Raw genomic sequence first — 23098 nt, 5'->3', positions numbered from 1 at the left:
CAGACACCCTGGCAGTCCATCCACACGCCCAGCTGCAGATGACTCAGTGCTTAGGCTACACACATAATCGCATGCATATATAAACTCTCGCTTACACGCATTCTCTCTGCTGTAGATAGTTACCTTTTGCGTACACTCTAACATATACACACATGCACGAGCGTGCACACACACACAAACACACACACAGCTCTCGCCACAGAGCCAGGTGGTTAAATATAGGATATTCTTCCCCATGTGCTAGGATTCAAGATGGTGTGTGTGTGGGGGTGGTGATAGGGGGGCTGGGGGACTTTTGAACCCCTGCCTACGCTGAGTTAACTCACACATGGAGGGAGGGGGGAGGGGGGGTCCAGGGTGCCAGACTGCGTTCTTCATCCGTGTCTCATCCTCCCAACGCCCACGCCCCATACTGGGACTCATCCCACGGTCGCCTCTGTGAATGCACCAACTTCCCTGAAGGCTCAGAAACATAGAATCAACAACAGAGAGAGAGAGAGAGAATACAGTGGGAAAAAGGGGGAAAAATGTAAGTTGTTTGTGATGGAGGGTGAGAGAGGGGTGAGTTACTCACATCAAAGTTCCCTTGGGACCATGCTGACTTGCATTTCTCTCTTTTTTCTTCCTTCCTAAATTACTGTCTCCATCCTTCCATCCCATTTTTACGGATGCCAAGAGACAGGAAATCTGTTAATATGTGAGAATGCACAACAATTAAAGCCAGTCCTCTGTGGTGGGAGAGAGACTGTTGCCAAAGTCTAGATCTCTCTTTAGTAACAGTGTGTAGGTGTCATATCCACACACACGCAGCCCTTGGGACACACATATAACTGCATGAATGCCACAAGTCAGCCCCATTAACATAAAGTTGACATATGAAAGATAACTTAAAGATGATCTGGGGACCGACTCTGGAATCTCACTTAAAGAGCCCATGCATGGGCCTGCACACTTAAAATGTGTACTGTATCTCTCTCTCTCTCTCTCTTTTTCTCTCTCTTTTGTTATGGGGATATTTTAACCGGTAAACTTCAGTACTGTGAGACATGACTCAACGGCTCATCTCTAGACTGAAGAGACTGGATCCTGTCCAGACCCTGTCAGACAGTCTATAGCTAGATGTGTTTAGGGGTGCAGCAGACCTGCATATTTTGTTCACTGTTCTATGATCATTAACCCTGAGCCTATTGAAATGGAACTGAGTTGAGAGGAAACCACATCCCTTGTCTCCACAGTAAGAGGATACCTCGTTATATATAATGCGTGTGTGTGTGTGTGTGTGTGTGTGTGTGTGTGTGTGTGTGTGTGTGTGTGTGTGTGTGTGTGTGTGTGTGGTGATAATGGGATAGCGGCCCTCACCCCAGAACAACAAGGGTCAAATTAACCCCCTAGAGTAGGTGACATCATTCTTTCCAAACTGGTCTGTCTATCCTAAAAAGCCCTGTCTTACCCACCGCTGCTTTAGCATTCAAACAAAGAAAGGCTTATTCCTTGTTCCAGGGACCCTGTCTCAATGCATTATACTTATCTACTCACATACTTAGTTGTTGGAATCCAGTCCACATGGCCAGGGACAGGGTATGTTGGTATTTTGACATTGATTTACATAAACATTTGCAATCTTACTGTTGTGTTTCACCAGACCAACAGATACTAGGGGTGTCCCCCCAGACAACTGTGACTGTGTGTTTGACAGGTGGATTTCCCTGAGTGAGCATCAGGTGTGGGAGTGGATGAGAACGACTTCACTAGATTAAGACCCAGCCTGTGTGTATAATCCTCTCTCCAGTTCCTCTACACCAGAGGAGAAGTATGAATGGATGAGAGTGCAATTTCAGTGGATTGAGAGTCCTCTCCCCTGCCCCTGTACATCAACACAGATTACAGAGCACTCAGAGGCCTCTTTCTCTCTCTCCCCCAGGTCTCCACTCAGGTCTCCTCTCCTCTCTGGCTTCCCCCAGCACAGCAGCTCAGGCAGGCCTCAGCTCAATGTGTGTCTTGTCCCTGCATTGAGGGGCTGAGTTCTCACTGTAGGGTTGTAGACCTGTATAATTCATCTGTGGTCACCCGGTTTGTCCCAACTCTCTGTCACTGTCTGTTGCCGCACACATATATATACACACACACACAGACACAGACACACACATACACAAACACATCATGCACACCATGTGTAAGTAACTGTAGTCCCGGAGAGGGGGAGATGGGAGACGAGATCCACTCATCCACTCCAAATGAGCACCAGATCGATAGGAAAGCCCTTGATCCTGCACTCATTCCTCTGTCCCTGGACATCACACAGAGAATGACAGGAAAGAGAAATAGCTGGGGAGGGGGGCACCCACACACAGTACACTGTCACTCTGTAGAATAGACTAGAGATAGGCCTATGATTAGTTACTGATGTTCTGATCATCACCATTGACAGCTGTTGACTTATATCAGGCAGAGCGTTTTCATTTCAAGTAAAGATGAACTGGCCAATAGACGTGATCAAGAAATAGTTAACTGGGAACTTCTCTGGCAACAGAACATTGTGGTTTTCTTATTGTAGATTGCGATATCTAGTGGTTGGTTTCGTGTACTGCAGACTTACGGGTTTATATTTTCCCGCTAAAAAATGAACTTTTGACACGAGACCATTGACTTGACCTACTTTGGATACTTTTGGTTATGTAACATTTATTTAACTAGACATTCAGTTAAGAACAAATTCGTACTTACAATGACGACCTACACCGGCCAAATCCGGACGATGCTGGGCCAATTGTGCACCGCCCCATGGGACTCCCAATCACGGCCGGTTGTGATACCCTGGTTCGTATCCAGGCTGTGTCTATAGTGACGCCTCAAGTACTGCGATGCAGTGCATTAGACCGCTGCGCCATTCGGGAGTCCCCTAGATATAGATACAATGTTACAAAGAAAGGGTGAGAAATATCTACAACGTAACGCCTGGATATCAAAAGGTCTGACCATTTAATACAATGTGGCAGCAGTATGACAATTTATTTTAGTATCAGTAGCCGTATTTTAGCATGAAAACTGTAAACTTTAGTCATCTTCAATAATTAAAATCATATTGGCAGCCCAGATAATCTTCCTTATGGTACATATTTTATATCCCCGCCATAGTAATCAGAGTTCTCATTGATCAGAATTGACGGGAAAGAAACCCAGAAGCGCCATGCAGCCAGGCGTCTTGTTTCAATGAAAAAAGCGGACTAGAGTTATGTAAATCATTGGCGGGATAATATACTCCTCCCACTGAGCTGTTCTTGCGCACTTTTATTGCTCCAGGGCTGTGCTTTTGCAGCTATTTGTAAATCATTTGCAATTGTAAACAATGAGACCTCCATTTACCACATGGTAGTCAAATCAGCATATTTTAGCCTAAACTAAACCTATGCCTACTATGGGAGAGTGTATTTGTTTTGAGAGCTTACATCGTCCTATTTGATGTAAAGTCAAGGTATCATTTTAAAAGGAAATGATTTCTGACAGAGAGACGGGCAGGTGCTATCACGGAACATCACGACCGTGAAGCAAAAACGACCAAATCAAAACCTAAGGTGAAAGTTCCTCAGGCACATGATGGTGGCGAGGATGGCGAGCTGCGGAGCCGCTTGTAACCTGGATGAAGGGTAAGCATCTTAAATACATAGCCAAATAATGGCGAGATTTAGTCTTGCACGTAGCCTATATATGCATGAGGTTGCATTCACACTGACAAAGATGTGCGCCGCAATGTTCTGTCGAATCCGGAAAGAGCTGTTCCTTTGTTGTTGCTGCTTGCTACCCTTAGCTGGTAACTTAGTTCTCGATTTATAAAAAAAACATATAAGACCCAAAATAGTTGCAACCATGTATTTTTATTTTATTGAAGACATACCCCAAAAGTGAGAGGGGACGCCATGATCGCTTTGTAACGCACAAGATGCTGTGTTGTTGACTGATCATAACACAAACATGCCCATCGCCCAAGTAATATGGCTATACCGCGAGTTACAACCAAAGAACGATGTTATTCTGTAGGCCAACCCAATGCAACAATACTTTTTGGGTTCTCAATAAAACCGTCTCTTTTAACTTGAAAACGAAACCACTTGCGTGTATCCGTCCTTCACCACTGCATTTTCCACTGCCATAGTTAGGCTATTTTGTCTCAAGATGCATTGTTTCAGCAGTTTAAAAGCGTGCCAGCCAGGTCGTTCTTCATTAGACACCTGCAATGTGAAAGTGCTAGTAAAGGTAAACTAGCTTCGTTGTTATATGTATAAGAGCATCTATGTACCAAATATTATACCATACCATGTATCATATAATCATCTTGAACTAGGCTATTGGGACTTTTTCCCAGTGAAGCTTGATAGTCAAGGACTATTTATTTTTTAACCCATATCACTTCTGTAACCACAGTGTTACTACAATCATGGTAATGTTTTACACATTTTAGTCATTTAGCAGATGCTCTTATCCAGAGCGACTTACAGTAGTGAATGCATACATTTCATACATTTCTTTCTCCATACTGGTCCCCCGTGGGAATCGAACCCACAACCCTGGTGTTGCAAACACCATGCTCTACCAACTGAGCCACACGGGAGCCTGTTATACTGTAAAATGTAGTTGTAGAAATGTAGAAAACGTTCTACATTGTCCCGTTTGTGTAGTAAATAATGAATAGTGTTTGTGTGGTGAGTAACCATGAACCCCAGTGCAGTTAAAGGTGATAGATGGTGACTTATATCCAAGGGGAACACTAGGTCAATAGTTATTGTGGTTTCCTGGTTTTCTATCACACCACAGGCTGCTGGAGAAACAAGACACATTTGGCACCTTGCCACCATGCCACACCCTTTTGCCACTGACTTAAATTATCAAAATTCTGGTTAGACAATTCAACGCTCAAATCACTGAAGAGGCTTGAGTGTCACCGAAGTGCTGACATATATACAGTACCAGTCAAAAGTTTGACACACCAGCTCATTCAAGGGTTTTTCTTTATTTGTACTATTTTCTAGGTTGTAGAATAATAGTTAAGACATCAAAACTATGAAATAACACATGGAATCATGTTGTAACCCAAAAAGTGTTAAACAATGTCACGGATCCCTCTGGAACTTTCATTGCGCACACCTGGCCCCTATTCCCACTGATTGTATTTGTATATACAGTATGTGCCCATTGTTCACCATGGTGCTGTCGATTATTGTTACTATGTCCGTTGGTGCGTGTGAGTACCTGTGCTGTGTGTTTTGCTTTCGTGCCATTGTGGATTGAGCAGATGATTTCGGGTCTCGTCCCGTGTGATAATCATTGTGCGCTAGTGTCATTTATTCGAGGTTCTCTTCGCTCTTTTGTTTGGGTTTCAACCCTGTGTTTTTGTTACGTGTTTGTTTGGTCTTCGTCGCCGTAATTTGGGGCATAATAAAAACCCATATTACGAATTCCTGCGTCTGCCTCCTGAATCATTCATATCAACGTGACAAACAAAAAAATATTTTAGATTCTTCAAAGTAGCCACCCTTTGTCTCGATGATAGCTTTGCACACTCTTGGCATTCTCTCAACCAGCTTCACCTGGAATGCTTTTCCAACTGTCTTGAAGGAGTTCCCTCATATGCTGAGCACTTGATGGCTGCTTTTCCTTCACTCTGAGGTCCAAGTCATTCGAAACCATCTCAATTGGGTTGAGGTCGGGTGATTGTGGAGGCCAGGTCATCTGATGCAGCACTCCATCACACTCCTTCTTGGTCAAATAGCCCTTACACAGCCTGGAGGGGTGTTGGGTCATTGTCCTGTTGAAAAACAATTGATAGTGCAAACCAGATGGGATGGCGTATTGCTGCAGAATGCTGTGGTAGCCATGCTGGTTAAGTGTGCCTTGAATTCTAAATAAATCACTGACAGTGTCACCACCAAAGCAACCCCACACCATCACACCTCCGCCTCCATGCTTCACGGTGGGAACCACACATGTGGAGATCATCCGTTCACCTACTCTGTCTCACAAAGACACAGCGGTTGGAACCATAAATCTCAAATTTGGACTCATCAGACCAAAGGACAGATTTCCACCGGTCTAATGTCCATTGCTCGTGTTTCTTGGCCCAAGTAAGTCTCTTCTTCTCATTGGTGTCCTTTAGTAGTGGTTTCTTGGCAGCAATTTCGACCATGAAGGCCTGATTGACGCAGTCTCCTCTGAACAGTTGATGTTGAGATGTGTCTGTTACTTGAACTCTGTGAAGCATTTATTTGGGCTGCAATTTCTGAGGCTGGTAACTCTAATGAATTTATTTTCTGCAGCAGAGTTAACTCTGGGTCTTCCTTTCCTGTGGCGGTCCTCATGAGAGCCAGTTTCATCATACTGTAGCACTTGATGGTTTTTGCGATTGCACTTGAAGAAACTTTCAAAGTTCTTGAAATGTTCTGTATTGACTGACCTTCCTGTCTTAAAGTAATGATGGACTGTCATTTCTCTTTGCCTATTTGAGCTGTTCTTGGCATAATATGGACTTGGTCTTTTACCAAATAGGGCTATCTTCTGTACTGTAGATATTCAATTATACTGAACAAAAACATAAACGCAACATGTAAAGTGTTGGTCCGATGTTTCATGAGCTGAAAAAAAAGATCCCAGAAATGTTTCATTAACAAAAAAGCTTATTTCTCTCAAAGTTTGTGCACAAATTTGTTTACATCCCTGTTAGAGCATTTCTCCTTTGCCAAGATAATCCATCCACCTGACAGGTGTGGCATATCAAGAAGCCGATTAAACCGCATGATCATTACATAGGTGCACCATGTGCTGGGGACAATAAAAGGCCACTCTAAAATGTGCAGTTTTGTCACACAACACAATGCCACATGTCTCAAGTTTTGAGGGAGTGTGTAATTGGCATGCTGACTGCAGGAATGTCCACCAGAGCTGTTGCCAGAGAATTGAATGTTCATTTCTTTAACATAAGTTGTTTTAGAGAATTTGGCAGTACGGTCAAGCGGCATCACAACTGCAGACCACATGTAGCCAGCCCAGGGCCACCACATCTGCCTTCTTCACCTGCGGGATCATCTGATTGGCTGGGCCTGGATCCCCAGTGGGTGGTCCTTGCAAGCTCCCTGCAGGAATGTCCACCAGAGCTGTTGCCAGAGAATTGAATGTTAATTTCTCTACCATAAGCTGCCTCCAACGTTGTTTTGGAGAATTTGGCAGTATGTCCAACCGGCCTCACAACCGCAGACCTTGTGTAACCACGCCAGCCCAGGACCTCCACATCTGGCTTCTTCACCTGTGGGATCATCTGAGACCAGCCACACGGACAGCTGATGAAACTGAGGAGTATTTCTGTCTGTAATAAAGACCTTTTGTGGGGAAAAACTAATTCTGATTGGCTAGGCCTGTTTCCCCAGTCGGTGGTCCTTGCTCCCGAGTGGGTGGGCCTAAATGTATTTATTTAAATTGACTGATTTCCTTATATGAACTGTAACTCAGTAAAATCGTTGAAATGTTGAGTTTATGTTTTTGTTCAGTATACCTAAAAATACAATGCACAATACCTGCAGAATATATGACCCCTCATGAAGGCATAACGTTTTATCCTCATACTTGACAGTTTAGTGTATCATTAATGTTGTGACTGATGGTGTGTGATATGTTAACCTACTGAGGTACACAAGGCTGAATTGGAGCTGTGACAAAACCTATAGCACTAGAACTAACTGACTATTGCCTATCTCTTGTTCACAGGCTTTCAGTGTGTTCATGTAAGGCTGTAGGAAACATGCTAAAACTGTGGCCTTATCACACCACAGAGACACAGACAGAGAGAGAAGGGGTGAGAGAGACAAGAAAGGAAGGGGAGGGTTTTGTTTTGTATGAGTGGGAGAGAAGAGATGGTGAGAGGCCAGGGTTGAAGAGAGGGCAAAGAGAAAGAATTGACAGAGAAATGGATAGAGGCTGAAAGTATAACAACACAGGGCGAGACCCGGATGCAGACACAGGAGGCAGACGGTTTGAGTCTCTGATATTTATTAAACAACAAGGGGCAGGTCGAGGACAGGCAAAAGTTCATAACCAGGTCAGAGTTCCAAACGGTACAGGGAGGCAGGGAGGCTCAAAGTCAGGGCAGGCAAAAGGTCAGAACCAGGAGGACTAGAAAAACACAGACAAGGAAAAAGCAGAAGCACGGAAAACCACGATGGTTGACTAAACAAGACAAGGTGACCTGACAACAGACAAACAGAACACAGGAATAAATACCCTGGGAATAATGGGGAAAACGTGTGACACCTGGAGGTGGGTGGAGACAATCACAAAGACAGGTGAAACAGATCAGGGCGTGACAGAAAGTCACGGGCAGAGTACATGTGTGAATATGACTGCCATGGAAATGTATAACCGTTGTGTTGTGATACAGAAACCTGTTGGCTGTGTCGAACATTGACCTTGAAAAGTTAACAGTCTTTCCTGTACTCCTGTCTGAGGACAATGAGGATGAGGACCACTAGCTTATCAGGTTTCATTAAATCTAAAAGAGTGACAATATTCTAATGATGTCACGACACAGAACTAGAAATAGCTTATGCATTTTGGTCACCGTTCAATCGTTGTTTCAGGACCTTATCTGCAGGTACCATGCACAGTTATCATGATTAATTACTTTCTTATTATCAAAGAGGTTGTAAACACATGCCAATTTAGTAAAGTGTTTCTACTGTATTCCTAATCTCCTCTGTGGTAAAGGACTAAAGACTACACTTGAGTCAACTCTGGCTTTTGATCACCTAAAGCGCAGTATTTTTACGATGGAGTAAAATAAAAAATAAATACTGTTGACCTAGTTCTCTGTGCATGCTGAACTTGTTCACACAGGTCACAGACTGAATGACCAAGCGGCACGCTTTGTCTGAGGCTGAGAGACAACCTCTGGATGATACACATTATTATGGGTTATATAAACCTGTAACACTGCTAACTGCAAAACCCTTCCCTTTGTGTCTTGATGTTAGATCAACTTTTGATGTTCTTTGATACTGTCTCTTTAAGAACTTACGGTTTATAATCATAAGCACTATTATCGGCCAGTACCTTTCCATGGTTTTGCAGTACCAGCCGTGTTGTGTAAAACTGGGTCAGGATGTAGGGGGTGGGGGTTCCACACCACACTGGAGGATGGGCTGATGTCATGAACGTGAGATTTTGGCAGCTTCTCCACTTCCTGTTTTTGTGCCTCAGTTGAATGAGCGTTTGTGTGTACATCGGAGAGAGGAAGTGAAGACAGAGATGGGTCTGCAGCTGGACAGTTCAGCTCCACCCCCTCTTCTCCACACCCATAATCCCCTCCCCCACTGGTCCTTAAACTGAAGTTGTATTCTCTTAACTCCATTTTGATAACGTCTTGGGATGCCCTTATCATTTCCTTTCTCTTTTAACCCACAGAGATGGAGACATCCCTGCCCCTGACCAGAAGGGTAAGCACCGTTTCGCTCTTTGTTTGATTGTGCATGAAATGTTTTGTTTTGTCTCATGTGGCAAAAAGTTCTGAATTAATGTGATCTTTAATTAGACCAGCAGATGGCAGTCAAAACCAGTTAAAAGGTGTGTGTGTGTGTGTGTGTGTGTGTGTGTGTGTGTGTGTGTGTGTGTGTGTGTGTGTGTGTGTGTGTGTGTGTGTGTGTGTGTGTGTGTGTGTGTGTGTGTGTGTGTGTGTGTGTGTGTGAGATGTCTGAGTGGATGTTAGATGAGGCAGAGAGCGATTGGAGGCATATGAGGACACAGATGGAGAGATGGGGGGGAAGAGATAAGGGGAGAGGGAGGGAGAACGAGCAAGAGAGAGGGACGTTTGTAGAGCAGAGAGAGAGAGAGAGAGAGACCTGGCTGATTCTCAGTCTGAGATGAGGCTCCCTGCCCCAGAGAGGACAGGCTCCATCTATTAGCTTCCCCTCTGCCAATGCCAGGCTTTCAGCTAGAAGGCCTGACCCAGACTCACTCCTGCTGGGTACAGATACCCCAGGAGCTAGCCATGTCTGTACACCAGGGCACCAGTTCACTTCACTCTATCTTACCAGGTAGGCCGTAGTTTCACTTTAGATTTGGACAATTATTGACAATAACCGTGAACATTTTTTTATTCTTAATACATTAATTTTAAGATGGGGGGGGATTTAACTTTATTTTCAAGTAGATATAGTTTACCCAGTAGCAGTTTTTTTCATTTTTACATGAAAAGGGTAAAGTTGGTAATCATTTTACAATGATTTGGGTGGAGAAGCTTGATTTACAGAAGTTCCAAGAAGTCAAAAACATTTGCTTTTGAGAATTATTTTCGCCAAAGCTGTGTTGTATTCATTAGATATCCCGTAGCTTATTTTCAAAGATGCATTTTGATGCATTACAAAATATATACAAATTCTACAAAAATGACAATCATAACAATAATCGTGACCATTTGCATGGCAATTAATCGTTACACAATCATCACAGCCCTACTTTAGATGCACTTACAGTATGAAGCATACAATTTATAAGTCATTCTGAATTTCTGAAGGAGAATATCTGCTTCTGTAAAGTTACAGCTCTGACACAGGGGCCCTCAGCACTATACATAGAAAAACCACAGACATATCACCGAATTACAATACGCTCATATACATACTGTATCCAGTTTGCATTCATCTACATTAGTGAGGAATCAGAGTGGAAGTTTCAGATGAGCAATGTGGTGTGATGTGAGTGAAGAGGGTATACACTGATGAGCTCATCAGAATGAACTTAGTCACAGTTTGACAACAGAAGTGCAACATTTAGATAATGCTCAGTCAGACAGTAAATAAAAGGCTACAAATCGATAATGTATGATATTCTTTTTCTGCCATTTCTTAGTAATGGGCCTAGGGTAGAGACCCTTCAGAAAACTCTCAGGGGATGGGCTGGAGTTGTTTGGGGCGGGTCCCACAGAGGGCCAGTCCCTTCGTTTTTTTATTTTTTTATTTAGCTAGCCAAGTCAGTTAAGAACAAATTCTTATTTACAATGACGGACTACACGGGGAACAGTGGGTTAACTGCCTTGTTCACAGGTAGAACGGCCAATTTTTACCATGTCAGCTCAGGGATTCCATCCAGCAACCTTTTGGTTCCAAGCCCAACGCTCTAACCACTAGGCTACCTGCTGCCCCAGGTTACTGTAAACCTCTCTGCATTATGGGTAAAGTGGGGTGGAAAGATGGAGAGTTCCTAATTCCATATTAACCCCTTACCCAAGACATCTCTAATCCAAGTTCAGTTGTTACAGATAATCTGACTGAAAATGATAACAGTGGCTCAGGTGGACACACCTTTGCAGTATGTTTGTATTTTCCTCTGTACAGAGTGAGATTTCACTCAAGAGAAATCCCCCCACCCCGTGAACACTACTCAAACAGAACGCTAATGGTCACTGAGCTGCATATAGGCCTCTCAAGTCATGTTTGAACTACCAATCAATTTCCCTCACCCCTCTTTATTTGAAAGTACACTTAGAATGAGAAACGTTTTCAAAGTTCATCCCTCCATGTCCTATGGATTTTTCTGACAAACAATGCAGGGACATCTACAGAGGAGAGTTCTGAAGAAGAGGAGGACGAAGAGGAGGAGGAGGATTCTGGTGAGCGGCTGCTAGAGATCAAAATCTCTCCATCACAGTATGAATCTTCAGGCTTTATCCCACCCTCTAACATAACCTTCTCTCTCTTTGTCTTTCAACAGACGGCTCTGCTGAGAAAGAAGAAGAAGGTGAGAAAAACACAGCCCTTGTTCTCTCAGCTTCATCAAAACAATTTACAATCTGTGATGATACACGGTCACACCAGCACCTGGCTTGTGTCTTTACTCAGTCAGTTAGGATCTTTTTAGAAATAATTGTATTCTTTTTTGGCTTGTCCCAGTAGAATCCAAGGAGCCTGATGTTGAGGGTTCCTGTAATGGTGAGTTGGAACTAAAACGTCAGACACAATGCCTATATCTGCCTTATCCTGCCTCTGAAATACAGATCAATAGCCTCTTCCACCTCAGAATGTCCTGAGTAGAATGATTGCTCCTCTCCCCCAACTTCCTTCATGAGGAGTAACTTCTCTCTCCACAGAGTCAGAGTCGGCTCCTCAACCTGATGCAGAGGTTTCCCTTGCTAAAGGTATCCTCAGTTTGGCAAAAGTCATTCTACTACCAAGTGTTTCGCTTTTTCCACAAAATGTCGGGCTATCCTAGACAAAGGAGATTGTAATGGTTGAAAGGCTAGAGAGAAGATATCTGGGTGCATTCATAGGTTTATGAAAATGTGTCTGCAAATCATAGTCTGAGAGGTAGAGTACTCCCCAAGAGGGAGTGCCTAGTTTGACTTTTGCGATCTCCTTTGTCAGATGTGCCCCCCAAGCCATGCTGTGAAAAATGCAAGGCTGTCCAGTGGGTAAGTACATTTGTTTGATTGTGGAATTGAATGATAGTTGTGTAATAAAGCTTCAGAGACGTACAGTATGGCTGTAGACTCACTAGAGGAACAGGGGCTAATCTTAGTACCATGTCTGTTTCTCTATCAGAGTCAAGGCAATGAACTGGTTACTCCCAGGAGGATCTCTAAAGGACGCCTACAGTGAGTAGGTCTTCTACCTGTAGCCTTGTTCATTCTCTCTCTCTCTTTTCTCCATCTCTAAATCTCTTACTCTCTTGCTTACTTAGTATCTCTACCTCTCTTTTTTAATAAAAAAGAAAATTCCCAAACCACTAATGCCTCTCCTGCTGAGTGTCTGTCTGACTGGTATGAGTCTGTCCATCTCTCTGGTTCTGTGTGTCAGGGTGCAGCTGGAGGGAGAGGGGACATATGAGTGCTCCGTCACCGGCCTGGTGTTTGAGGTGTCGGGGAGAGTCCTGATCCGCTACTCGGTCCTGTCCTGGTCCAAGTTCGGCATGTTTCTCAGGGACTCCTGGAGGTTCGCTGGGCCCATCTTCAATGTGGACTGTGTCAACAGCCCCTCATCCATCCTCACCTCCATCCAGTTCCCTCACTCCCTCTGCCTCGCTGACCCCGACAGTGAAATGACCTTCAGTGTCCTGCATATGAAGGACAGCTGTCCGGTGATCGAGCCCTCGGTAGACCACTCTGGCAGCCATGTAAAGTGGCGTGTGTCGTCCCTGTCCCCAGTGGGGCCCATTGTCCAGAGCAGCAAGCCTGTAGAGCACCACGGTGTGGTCCTGGTGTATAAGGAACTGGCTCTGAACAACTCCTACTCCTTTCGCATCTACCTGGCCACCAACAACTCCTCCGACATTAAGGTGAGAGGGACACGGGGTGTGTGTGTGGATCATTACAGTAACATCTTACTGATTCAGAGCAAAGAGGTGAACATGATCAGAGGGATTGTAATGCCCACTGGCCTGACCTCCTGGCACTCTGACTCACACTGTGGTCTCTACTGAGGGAAATCACATGTCACACTGGAAGTCTGCGGTCTGTTCATTTGTGTGTATGTGTGTGTGGTGATCAAGATGAGTTCATTCATCACTGTATCAGAAGGCATTGGTGCATATTAATGAACAGATGATTTTGTATTGATTTGTTTATCTGTGTCTAGGAACAACTCAGATTGAAACCCCAAACCTCATACATTAGATCTGAATCTAGCCCAGTGGGCAACACTGGTTAAAATGACAATGTTTTTCCAACTGGTAGGTTTATATTGGGATAGTAACACCATGTGATATCAAATATAGACCTCAGTCAATTTTTACTCTGTGATATTACACCGTCTCTTAGGTCACACGTCACCCAGTTCCTGAAATGTGGTTTGAGTGCTGGTAGTGTGTAGAATCAGTGGAGTGTGTATTAGTGTGATAGTAGTATCAGTGGTGAGGGGAATGGCTGAGTGATTGAATGGCTGAGTGATTGAATGCCTGAACTCAGCAGAGACCCACATCAGAGCACTCAGCTTCAGAACAGTCCATTTGACCCTGCCTAACTGGCCAGGGAAAGGAGTTGTTGACCGTTAGTCAACAATAAGAAAGATTTTCCATCACACACCAAATTGACCATGGAAACCATCTCCGTCCACCAGCTCCCAGGTTTCCTGAACAGGGAATAGTCATCCCCGCTATTGTTACCATTATTGGAATCTCTCGCTTACCTATGGTAAATCACTGGTCCACTTCTATCTATTCATTTGTCTCTCTGCCTTTCTTTCTCCTCCTCTACCCCTCCCTCACTCCAGGACATAGGGAAGGAGGTGCGTTGCTCCAAGAGGCGTTACCTGAAGGTAGAGAAGCCTCCCACCTGTAAGCTGGATGAGAGTAGGTACCGCCTCATGAGTGAACCAGAGGGAGACATCAGCCCTGCGGTGAGGGTTCATTCACCCATTACTGCATAACCAGTAAGCACTGACCTACAGTACAGTTGAACTCAGAAGTTTACATACACCTTAGCCAAATACATTTAAACTCAGTTTTTCACAATTCCTGACATTTTAATCCTAGTAAAAATTCCCTGTCTTAGGTCTGTTAGGATCACCACTTTATTTTAAGAATGTGAAATGTCAGAATAATAGTAGAGAGAATGATTTATTTCAGCTTTTATTTCTTTCATCACATTCCCAGTGGGTCAGATGTTTACATACACTCAATTAGTATTTGGTAGCATTGCCTTTAAATTGTTTAACTTGGGTCAAACGTTTCGGGTAGTCTTCCACAAGCTTTCCACAATAAGTTGTGTGAATTTTGGCCCATTCCTCCTGACAGAGCTGGTGTAACTGAGTCAGGTTTGTAGGCCTCCATGCTCGCACACGCTTTTTCAATTCTGCCCACAAATGTTCTATAGGATTGAGGTCAGGGCTTTGTGATGGCCACTCCAATACCTTGACTTTTTTGTCCTTAAGCCATTTTGCCACAACTTTGGAAGTATGCTTGGGGTCATTGTCCATTTGGAAGACTCATTTGCGACCAAGCTTTAACTTCCTGACTGATGTCTTGAGATGTTGCTTCAAAATATCCACATAATTTTCCTGCCTCATTATGCCATCTATTTTGTGAAGTGCACCAGTCCCTCCTGCAGCAAAGCACCCCCACATCATGATGCTGCCACCCCCGTGCTTCACGATTGAGATGGTGTTCTTCAGCTTGCAAGCCTCCCCCTTTTTTCCCCAGACATAACGATGGTTATTATGGCCAAACAGTTCTATTTTTGTTTCATCAGACCAGAGGACATTTCTCCGAAAAGTACAATCTTTGTCCCCATGTGCAGTTGCAAACTGTAGTCTGGCTTTTTTTATAGCGGTTTTGGAGCAGTGGCTTCTTCCTTGCTCAGCGGCCTTTCAGGTTATGTCGATATAGGACTTGTTTTACTGTGGATATAGATACTTTTGTACCTGTTTCCTCCAGCATCTTCACAAGGTCCTTTGCTGTTGTTCTGGGATTGATTTGCACTTTTCGCACCAAAGTACGTTCATCTCTAGGAGACAGAACGTGTCTCCTTCCTGAGCGGTATGACGGCTGCATGGTTCCATGGTGTTTATACTTGTGTACTATTGTTTGCACAGATGAACGTGGCGTTTAGAAATTGCTCCCAAGGATGAACCAGACTAAGGTCTACAAAAAAAGAATTCTGAGGTCTTGGCTGATTTCTTTTGATTTTCCCATGATGTCGAACAAAGAGGCACTGAGTTTGAAGGTAGACATTGAAATACATTCACAGGTACACCTCCAATTGACTCAAATTATGTAAATTAGCCTATCAGAAGCTTCTAAAGCCATGACATAATTTTCGGGAATTTTCCAAGCTGTTTAAAGGCATATTCAACTTTGTGTATGTAAACCTCTGACCCACTGGAATTGTGATTCAGTGAATTATAAATGAAATAATCTGTCTGTAAACAATTGTTGGAAAATGACTTGTGTCATGCACAAAGTAGATGTCCTAACCGACTTGTCAAAACTATAGTTTGTTAAAGTTTGTTAACAAGAAATTTGTGGAGTGGTTGAAAAACGAGTTTTAATGACTGCAACATAAGTGTATGTAAACTTCCAACTTCAACTGTATGTACGGTACATTGAGTGTACAAAACGTTAAGAACACCTTCCTAATATTGAGTTACACCCCCTTTTTACCTCAGAACAACCTGAATTCGTCGAGGCAGGGACTCTACAAGATGTCGATAACGTACCACAGGGATGCTGGTCTATGTTAACTCCAATACTTCCCACAGATGTGTCAAGTTGGCTGGATGTCATTTGGGTGGTTGACCGTTCTTGATACACATGGGAAACTGTTGAGCGTGAAAAACAAGGCAGCATTGCAGTTCTTGACTACTACCATACCCTGTTGAAAGGCACTTAAATATTTTGTCTTGCTCATTCACCCTCTGAATGGTACACATACACAATCCATGTCTCAATTGTCTCTAGGCTGAAAAATCATTCTTTGACCTGTCTCCTCCCCTTCATTTAGACTGATTGAAGTGGATTTAACAAGTGACATCATTAAGGGATCATAGCTTTCACCTAGATTCACCTGGTCACTCTGTGTCATGGAAAAAGCAGGTGTTCTTAATGTTTTGTATACTCAGTGTATGTACAGTATGTACTAAGTGCGTTTATTCATATGTCTGTGTTGTGTGTATTTGGTGTCCTGCAGGACTTGCCGTTCACGCTGGCCGTGACTAAATTGAAGGGATATTTTGAGGTGTTCTTTGAGCAGCCCCCTCCTTTCAAGGTCTCCCTCGTAGAGACAGAGTCTGACCAGACTGTGTGGTCAGCCACCATCAGAGAAGGTACGTACACACCTGCTGTGTGTCTGTCTGTAATGTGTTGTGGGTTAAGGAGCAGGATATTAATTTATCTTCCTCTCAGGTGACTGTGTGGACAGTACAGTTGAAAAGTCAAGGAAACTGACAGATAGTAAGTTTGTCATTTTTGTTTGCCCCTCTCAATATCGGCATCAAGAGTTCACTTTATTCCAGTGTATGTTCTAGATATCAAGTTTTCTGTGCACAAGCACTTTTCATCCAATCATAACAAAGTAGCTTTTGATTGACAAAGTAGCTTTTTTTCTCCTCTTCTGTAGACAGGAAGAGAAGCACCAGCACATCAGAGGAAGAGTTGCCCAAAAAGAGACGTCGATGTGCAGATGAGTCGGGTGATGGTGTGAACACATCCATTGTGTCGTCTGCTGTTAACTTCTCTGGGCTAGGTGGGACGTGACCGTCCCACACTATTCAACAGCCAGTGAAATAGCATGGCGCGAAATACAAAACAGCAAAAATCTCATAATTAGATTTTCTCAGCCAATCAACTATTTTACACCATTTTAAAGATAAGACTCTCGTTAATCTAACCACATTGTCCGATTTCAAAAAGGCTTTAGGGCGAAAGCATAAAATTAGATTATGTTAGGACATAAACTTCACAAGAAAATCCACACAGCCATTTTGGACATGCATCATAAAAACCAAATGTACAGCTAAAATATTCACTAACCTTTGATGATCTTCATCAGATGGCACTCATAGGACTTCATGTTATACAATACATAAATGTTTTGCTCGATAAAGTTCATATTTATATCCAAAAACAGCATTTTACATTGGCGCGTGATGTTCAGAAAATGTATTCCCACCAAACCTCTGGTGAATGTGCACATCAGTTTACAAAAATACTCATCATAAACGTTGATAACATTTACAACAGTTATTGAAAGAATTATAGATACACTACTCCTTGACGCAACCGCTTTGTCAGATTTCAAAATAACTTTACGGAGAAAGCACATTGTTCAATATTCTGAGTACATAGCTCAGCCATCGAAGCAAGCTATACAGCTACCCGCCAAGTTCTGGCATCAACAAAACTCTGAATTAGTATTATAAATATTCTCTTACCTTTGCTGATCTTCGTCAGAATGCACTCCGAGGACTCCTATTTCCACAAGAAATGTTTATTTTGTTCGAAATACTCCATATTTATGTCCAAATACCTCCGTTTTATTCGTGCGTTCAGGTCACTATCCAAAGGCATAACGCGCGAGCGCAGTACCAGAGACGAAAAGTCAAAATGTTCCATTACTGGTTGTAGAAACATGTGAAACGTTGTTTACAATCAATCCTTAGGGTATTTTTAACATAAAATGTCGATAATATTCCAACCGGTCAATAGCGTATTCATTACAGAAGAAAAAGGAGGAGGGGCGCGCTCGCGGGATCACGCATCACCAAGTCCTTTGTCCATAGGCAGTCCACTCATTGACTGAGCTACTATTCTCTGCCCAGTAACAGGAGAAAGATGGAAAAACTTTCTGAAGGCTGTTGGCAGCCAATGGAAGCCTTAGGAAGTGCAACGTGACCCCACAGACACTGTAGTTTCGATAGGGATTCAAAAGAAGAACTATACTGCTCAAAAAAATAAAGGGAACACTTAAACAACACATCCTAGATCTGATTGAAAGAAATAATCTTATTAAATACTTTTTTCTTTACATAGTTGAATGTGCTGACAACAAAATCACACAAAAAGAATCAATGGAAATCCAATTTATAAACCCATGGAGGTCTGGATTTGGAGTCACACTCAAAATTAAAGTGGAAAACCACACTACAGGCTGATCCAACTTTGATGTAATGTCCTTAAAACAAGTCAAAATGAGGCTCATTAGTGTGTGTGGCCTCCACGTGCCTGTATGACCTCCCTACAACGCCTGGGCATGCTCCTGATGAGGTGGCGGATCGTCTCCTGAGTGATCTCCTCCCAGACCAGGACTAAAGCATCCGCCAACTCCTGGACAATCTGTGGTGCAACGTGGCATTGGTGGATGGAGCGAGACATGATGTCCCAAATGTGCTCAATTGGATTCAGGTCTGGGGAACGGGCGGGCCAGTCCATAGCATCAATGCCTTCCTCTTGCAGGAACTGCTGACACACTCCAGCCACATGAGGTCTAGCATTGTCTTGCATTAGGAGGAACCCAGGGCCAACCGCACCAGCATATGGTCTCACAAGGGGTCTGAGGATCTCATCTCGGTACCTAATGGCAGTCAGGCTACCTCTGGCGAGCACATGGAGGGCTGTGCGGCCCCCCAAAGAAATGCCACCCCACACCATGACTGACCCACCGCCAAACCGGTCATGCTGGAGGATGTTGCAGGCAGCAGAACGTTCTCCACGGCGTCTCCAGACTCTGTCACGTCTGTCACGTGCTCAGTGTGAACCTGCTTTCATCTGTGAAGATCACAGGGCGCCAGTGGCGAATTTGCCAATCTTGGTGTTCTCTGGCAAATGCCAAACGTCCTGCACAGTGTTGGGCTGTAAGCACAACCCCCACCTGTGGACGTCGGGCCCTCATACCACCCTCATGGAGTCTGTTTCTGACCATTTGAGCAGACACATGCACATTTGTGGCCTGCTGGAGGTCATTTTGCAGGGCTCTGGCAGTGCTCCTACTGCTCCTCCTTGCACAAAGGCGGAGGTAGCGGTCCTGCTGCTGGGTTGTTGACCTCCTACGGCCTCCTCCACGTCTCCTGATGTACTGGCCTGTCTCCTGGTAGCGCCTCCATGCTCTGGACACTACGCTGACAGACACAGCAAACCTTCTTGCTACAGCTCGCATTGATGTGCCATCCTGGATGAGCTGCACTACCTGAGCCACTTGTGTGGGTTGTAGACTCCGTCTTATGCTACCACTAGAGTGAAAGCACCACCAGCATTCAAAAGTGACCAAAACATCAGCCAGGAAGCATAGGAACTGAGAAGTGGTCTGTGGTCCCCACCTACAGAACCACTCCTTTATTGGGGGTGTCTTGCTAATTGCCTATAATTTCCACCTGTTGTCTATTCCATTTGCACAACAGCATGTGACATTTATTGTCAATCAGTGTTGCTTCCTAAGTGGACAGTTTGATTTCACAGAAGTGTGATTGACTTGGAGTTACATTGTGTTGTTTAAGTGTTCCCTTTATTTTTTTGAGCAGTGTACAATTCTCAGATTTCCAAACTTCCTGGTTGGATATTTCTCAGGTTTTTGCCTGCCATTTGAGTTCTGTTATACTCAGACATCATTCAAACAGTTTTAGAAACTTCAGAGTGTTTTCTATCCGAATCTACTAATACTATGCAAATATTTGACTCTGGGCCCGAGTATTAGGCAGTTTACTCGGCACGCTTTTCATCCGAAATCGAAAATACTGCCCCCTATACCCTAAAAAGTTAATACTGTTGTCTTATTCCTGTTGAGTTGCTGTTCAGTCACCCTGAATAAAACCCTTAAAAGTCTGACATTCCTCTGTTGTCTCCAGACGGAGTGCGGACAGTGCAAGTCCCAGACGTGTCGTCCAAGCAGCTGATGCAGGTGGCTAAGCGGCTGGGGAAGGAGTGGAAGCAGGTGGCTATCGGTTGCCTGGACCTGTCCTCCAAAGAGCTGGACGATATACAGGCCAGTGAGGAGGATGTCATCATGCAGAGGTACAGTAGATAGATATAGTATCTGCACCCTTAAAACTCAACTTTATATTACTTGCCAGCCATTATTTTGGGCATTTCTCATTGAAGCATTCTTGGTACACCGATCATTCAATAATTGTACAGCAACCTACTTTCTTTGATTCATATTTTTGGTGATGATTTCTTTTTCAGATAATGTGACCCTAAATATGACCCTCAACTTGTTTTGTGTTGGGTTTCAGGTTTAAGGCGTTGGAGCGCTGGAAGACTGGCAGGCCAAATGGTCAAGCCACTGTCACTCACCTCTTGATGAGCCTACAGGAGCTGGATGACCTGCCCAACGAGGTCCTCAAGACACTGCAAGGTTAGAGACACACATTAGACTAGAGCGACAAACAGTCATTCACCTGCCTGCACACACATATTTGTACTCATTCTTGTCTCCTACTAACTTACACCAATTTCTGTCTGTCTGTCTCTTTCTGTCTGTCTCTTTCTGTCTGTGTTCTCCTCAGATATGATAGACAATAAAGCTGCCGAATGAGATATCTTTTGCCTCCAAAGGTCCCTGCCTTTCCGCAGCCCAGAGAGACAATGGGAGAGAGACGTTTGAACTCTTGCCTTGAAGACAGAAATCCCTCTGCTTATGCTGTATCGCAGGGGTACTCTTACCCTACGAGGTCCAGAGCCTGCTGGTTTTCTGTTCTACCTGATAATTAATTGCACACACCTGGTGTCCCAGGTTTAAATCAGTCCCTGATTTGAAGGGAACAATGAAAAAATGCAGTGGAACTGGCTTCGAGGTCCAGAGTCGAGTTTGAGGGCTGTATGGAGTAGGATGAAAGTTCCCTCTGGTCCAGGGATGGGCAACTCCAATCCTCAGGGGCCGGAGTGGTGTCACATTTCTTCCCCACCCCTAGCTAACGCAGCTGATTAAGCTAATTGCATTCTAACTAAAGATCATAATTAGTTGATTATTGGAGTCAGGTGTGTTGGCTGGGGCTGGGGCAAAGGTGTGACACCAATCCAGCCCCCGAGGACTGGAGTTGCCCGTCCTTGCTCTATAGGCTGATCTAAGGTCAGCTCTGCATACCTCCTTCATAAATTGAGGATGGTACACTGATCCTAGATCAGAAGCATTATGTGTCTCCTGCCATTGCCTAGGCAGGGCAGGGCCGGTACACCAGCCTAGCACTGTCAGCCCCTTCCAGCCCAAGAGAATTGGGATTCAATTGCCTTCAACTGATATGTTTGATTTCTGCAGGCCTGGATGCTAGATCTAGTGAACTTTGTGCCCTGCCTAGTAGTGATGTTTAGTAGTGGGAAACCCTGGCTTTTCACCCCTCATGTTCTCTCAGGATTACAACAGGAGTTCAACAAAGGCATAGAAAGAGAATTACACCTCAACCTTTAATCTTGAATGGTTATGTTCTTAGACATTCACAAATGGTCCATTAACCTGGAATAATGCAGGCGTTATCAAGCTGTAGCGGTACCCCAAACAGCCAGGAGCTGATGCTACGACCTGTGCAGTGAAGACCTCTTATGTCATAGCTCTGGGAAATAGGTAGCTAATGCGTAGCCAGTAACAGACATGTTGCTGCAGTATGGAAACTGCTAACACACTTACAGGGCTGTTGTCTCAAACGTTGTATATTTTGTGTATTTTGATATTTCTCAATCAAGGCATTGCCACTTGCTTAATCATGGAATTGGAAGAACTACTCAAGGAGTGTAGCTGTACTTTTAATACGGTGTACATATTTTCTGTTTTTTTAACTATACTGTGATTGTTTTTATTTTTGTAGTCTGTGTTTGTTCGTTTTTTATGTGTGTTATGACCAAATTGAGCCGTCAAACTGAGAGTGGGGATAGCTAAGCTTCATCTCAGAGAAAAGATTGGTAATATTTACTTTTGTTTAGCCTGGATCGTGTACATTCTGTAGCCTGGAAATCACGCTCGTGCATTTGAACATGGTGGGATTGACTGAATTCCAGAAACCACTAATGTAGGAGAGTATTTTTTGTTCATAAAAAGGGCTACTAACTCATTTTAAACACCTTTCAATAGGGATGTCACTGTTGCCAATACTGGGACCCAAATACCCCAGGCAGATTAACTGTGACATTATGAATGGGAAAACCATGAGTTAAGTTGTCTATTGGGTATTGGATGCCATTTGCAAGTGTGTACATATTTTTACACAGAGTGATCGCTCCCAAAAGTCCATCATTAATATTCCAGTCCTTACATGTGCACTTCTGTAATGTTACAGCTCAGGAATGGGCCTTCATAGGGCTCTGGGCATGGTGTCTAAGATTACAAATCTTTGACTGAATAAAATACATTTTTGGAAAGATTGATTACATTTTTTTAATTGCAACTCATTTTCAGCTAGTAGATGATGCTAAATGACTTAAATGTAAATGTATGATGGTCTCATGACTGTTAGAATAAATGTTTCATTAAGTCATAGCCTATGTAACCGGTCTGTACCGGTACCTTTCTGCGTTGTGTTCTGGTGAGGTGTATGTGGAAGGGAAGGGAAAGCTCTGAGAACTATTCTGCCGGTTGTCTCTTTATGACTGCATGGAATGGAGACAAATGCAAGGCCAACGTTAATGCTGCCGTCTGGCCTCTAACACATAAGTA

The 23098-nt window shown here is 43.8% G+C and overlaps 1 protein-coding gene across 5 annotated transcripts; it reads left to right on the top strand.

Annotated features, from left to right (window-relative positions):
* Positions 1–3274: 3274 nt before the first annotated feature.
* LOC106580943 (uncharacterized) lies at positions 3275–22803 on the top strand. Of its 5 annotated transcripts, none has more exons than XM_045703687.1 (16): positions 3275–3644; positions 9442–9473; positions 11585–11644; positions 11746–11772; positions 11928–11963; positions 12122–12169; positions 12396–12442; positions 12573–12625; positions 12828–13305; positions 14238–14363; positions 16652–16787; positions 16867–16914; positions 17081–17206; positions 20301–20466; positions 20688–20809; positions 20961–22803. In XM_045703687.1, the coding sequence occupies exons 1-16, from the start codon at positions 3592–3594 to the stop codon at positions 20987–20989; spliced, it is 1587 nt and encodes a 528-aa protein (XP_045559643.1). In that variant the 5' UTR covers positions 3275–3591; the 3' UTR covers positions 20990–22803. The 5 variants fall into 5 exon arrangements, with proteins under 5 accessions (XP_045559643.1, XP_045559646.1, XP_045559642.1 ...); XM_045703690.1 differs by having other exon boundaries at positions 11925–11963; positions 17081–17152; XM_045703686.1 differs by having other exon boundaries at positions 11925–11963.
* The last annotated feature ends 295 nt before the right edge of the window (positions 22804–23098 follow it).

The sequence above is a fragment of the Salmo salar genome, chromosome ssa20, assembly GCF_905237065.1.
Source record: "Salmo salar chromosome ssa20, Ssal_v3.1, whole genome shotgun sequence".
Lineage (NCBI taxonomy): Eukaryota > Metazoa > Chordata > Actinopteri > Salmoniformes > Salmonidae > Salmo > Salmo salar.
Note: the sequence above shows the minus strand (reverse complement) of the source record. Positions and strands in the feature narration are given on the sequence as shown.

Excerpts from the sequence above, each read along its gene's own strand:
- LOC106580943 (XM_045703686.1), top strand. The coding sequence starts at position 3,592 with ATGATGGTGGCGAGGATGGCGAGCTGCGGAGCCGCTTGTAACCTGGAT. Across the intron at positions 12,170-12,395 it reads AGAGGTTTCCCTTGCTAAAG|ATGTGCCCCCCAAGCCATGC; the intron begins GTATCCTCAGTT and ends CTCCTTTGTCAG. Across the intron at positions 16,915-17,080 it reads GTCAAGGAAACTGACAGATA|ACAGGAAGAGAAGCACCAGC; the intron begins GTAAGTTTGTCA and ends CCTCTTCTGTAG.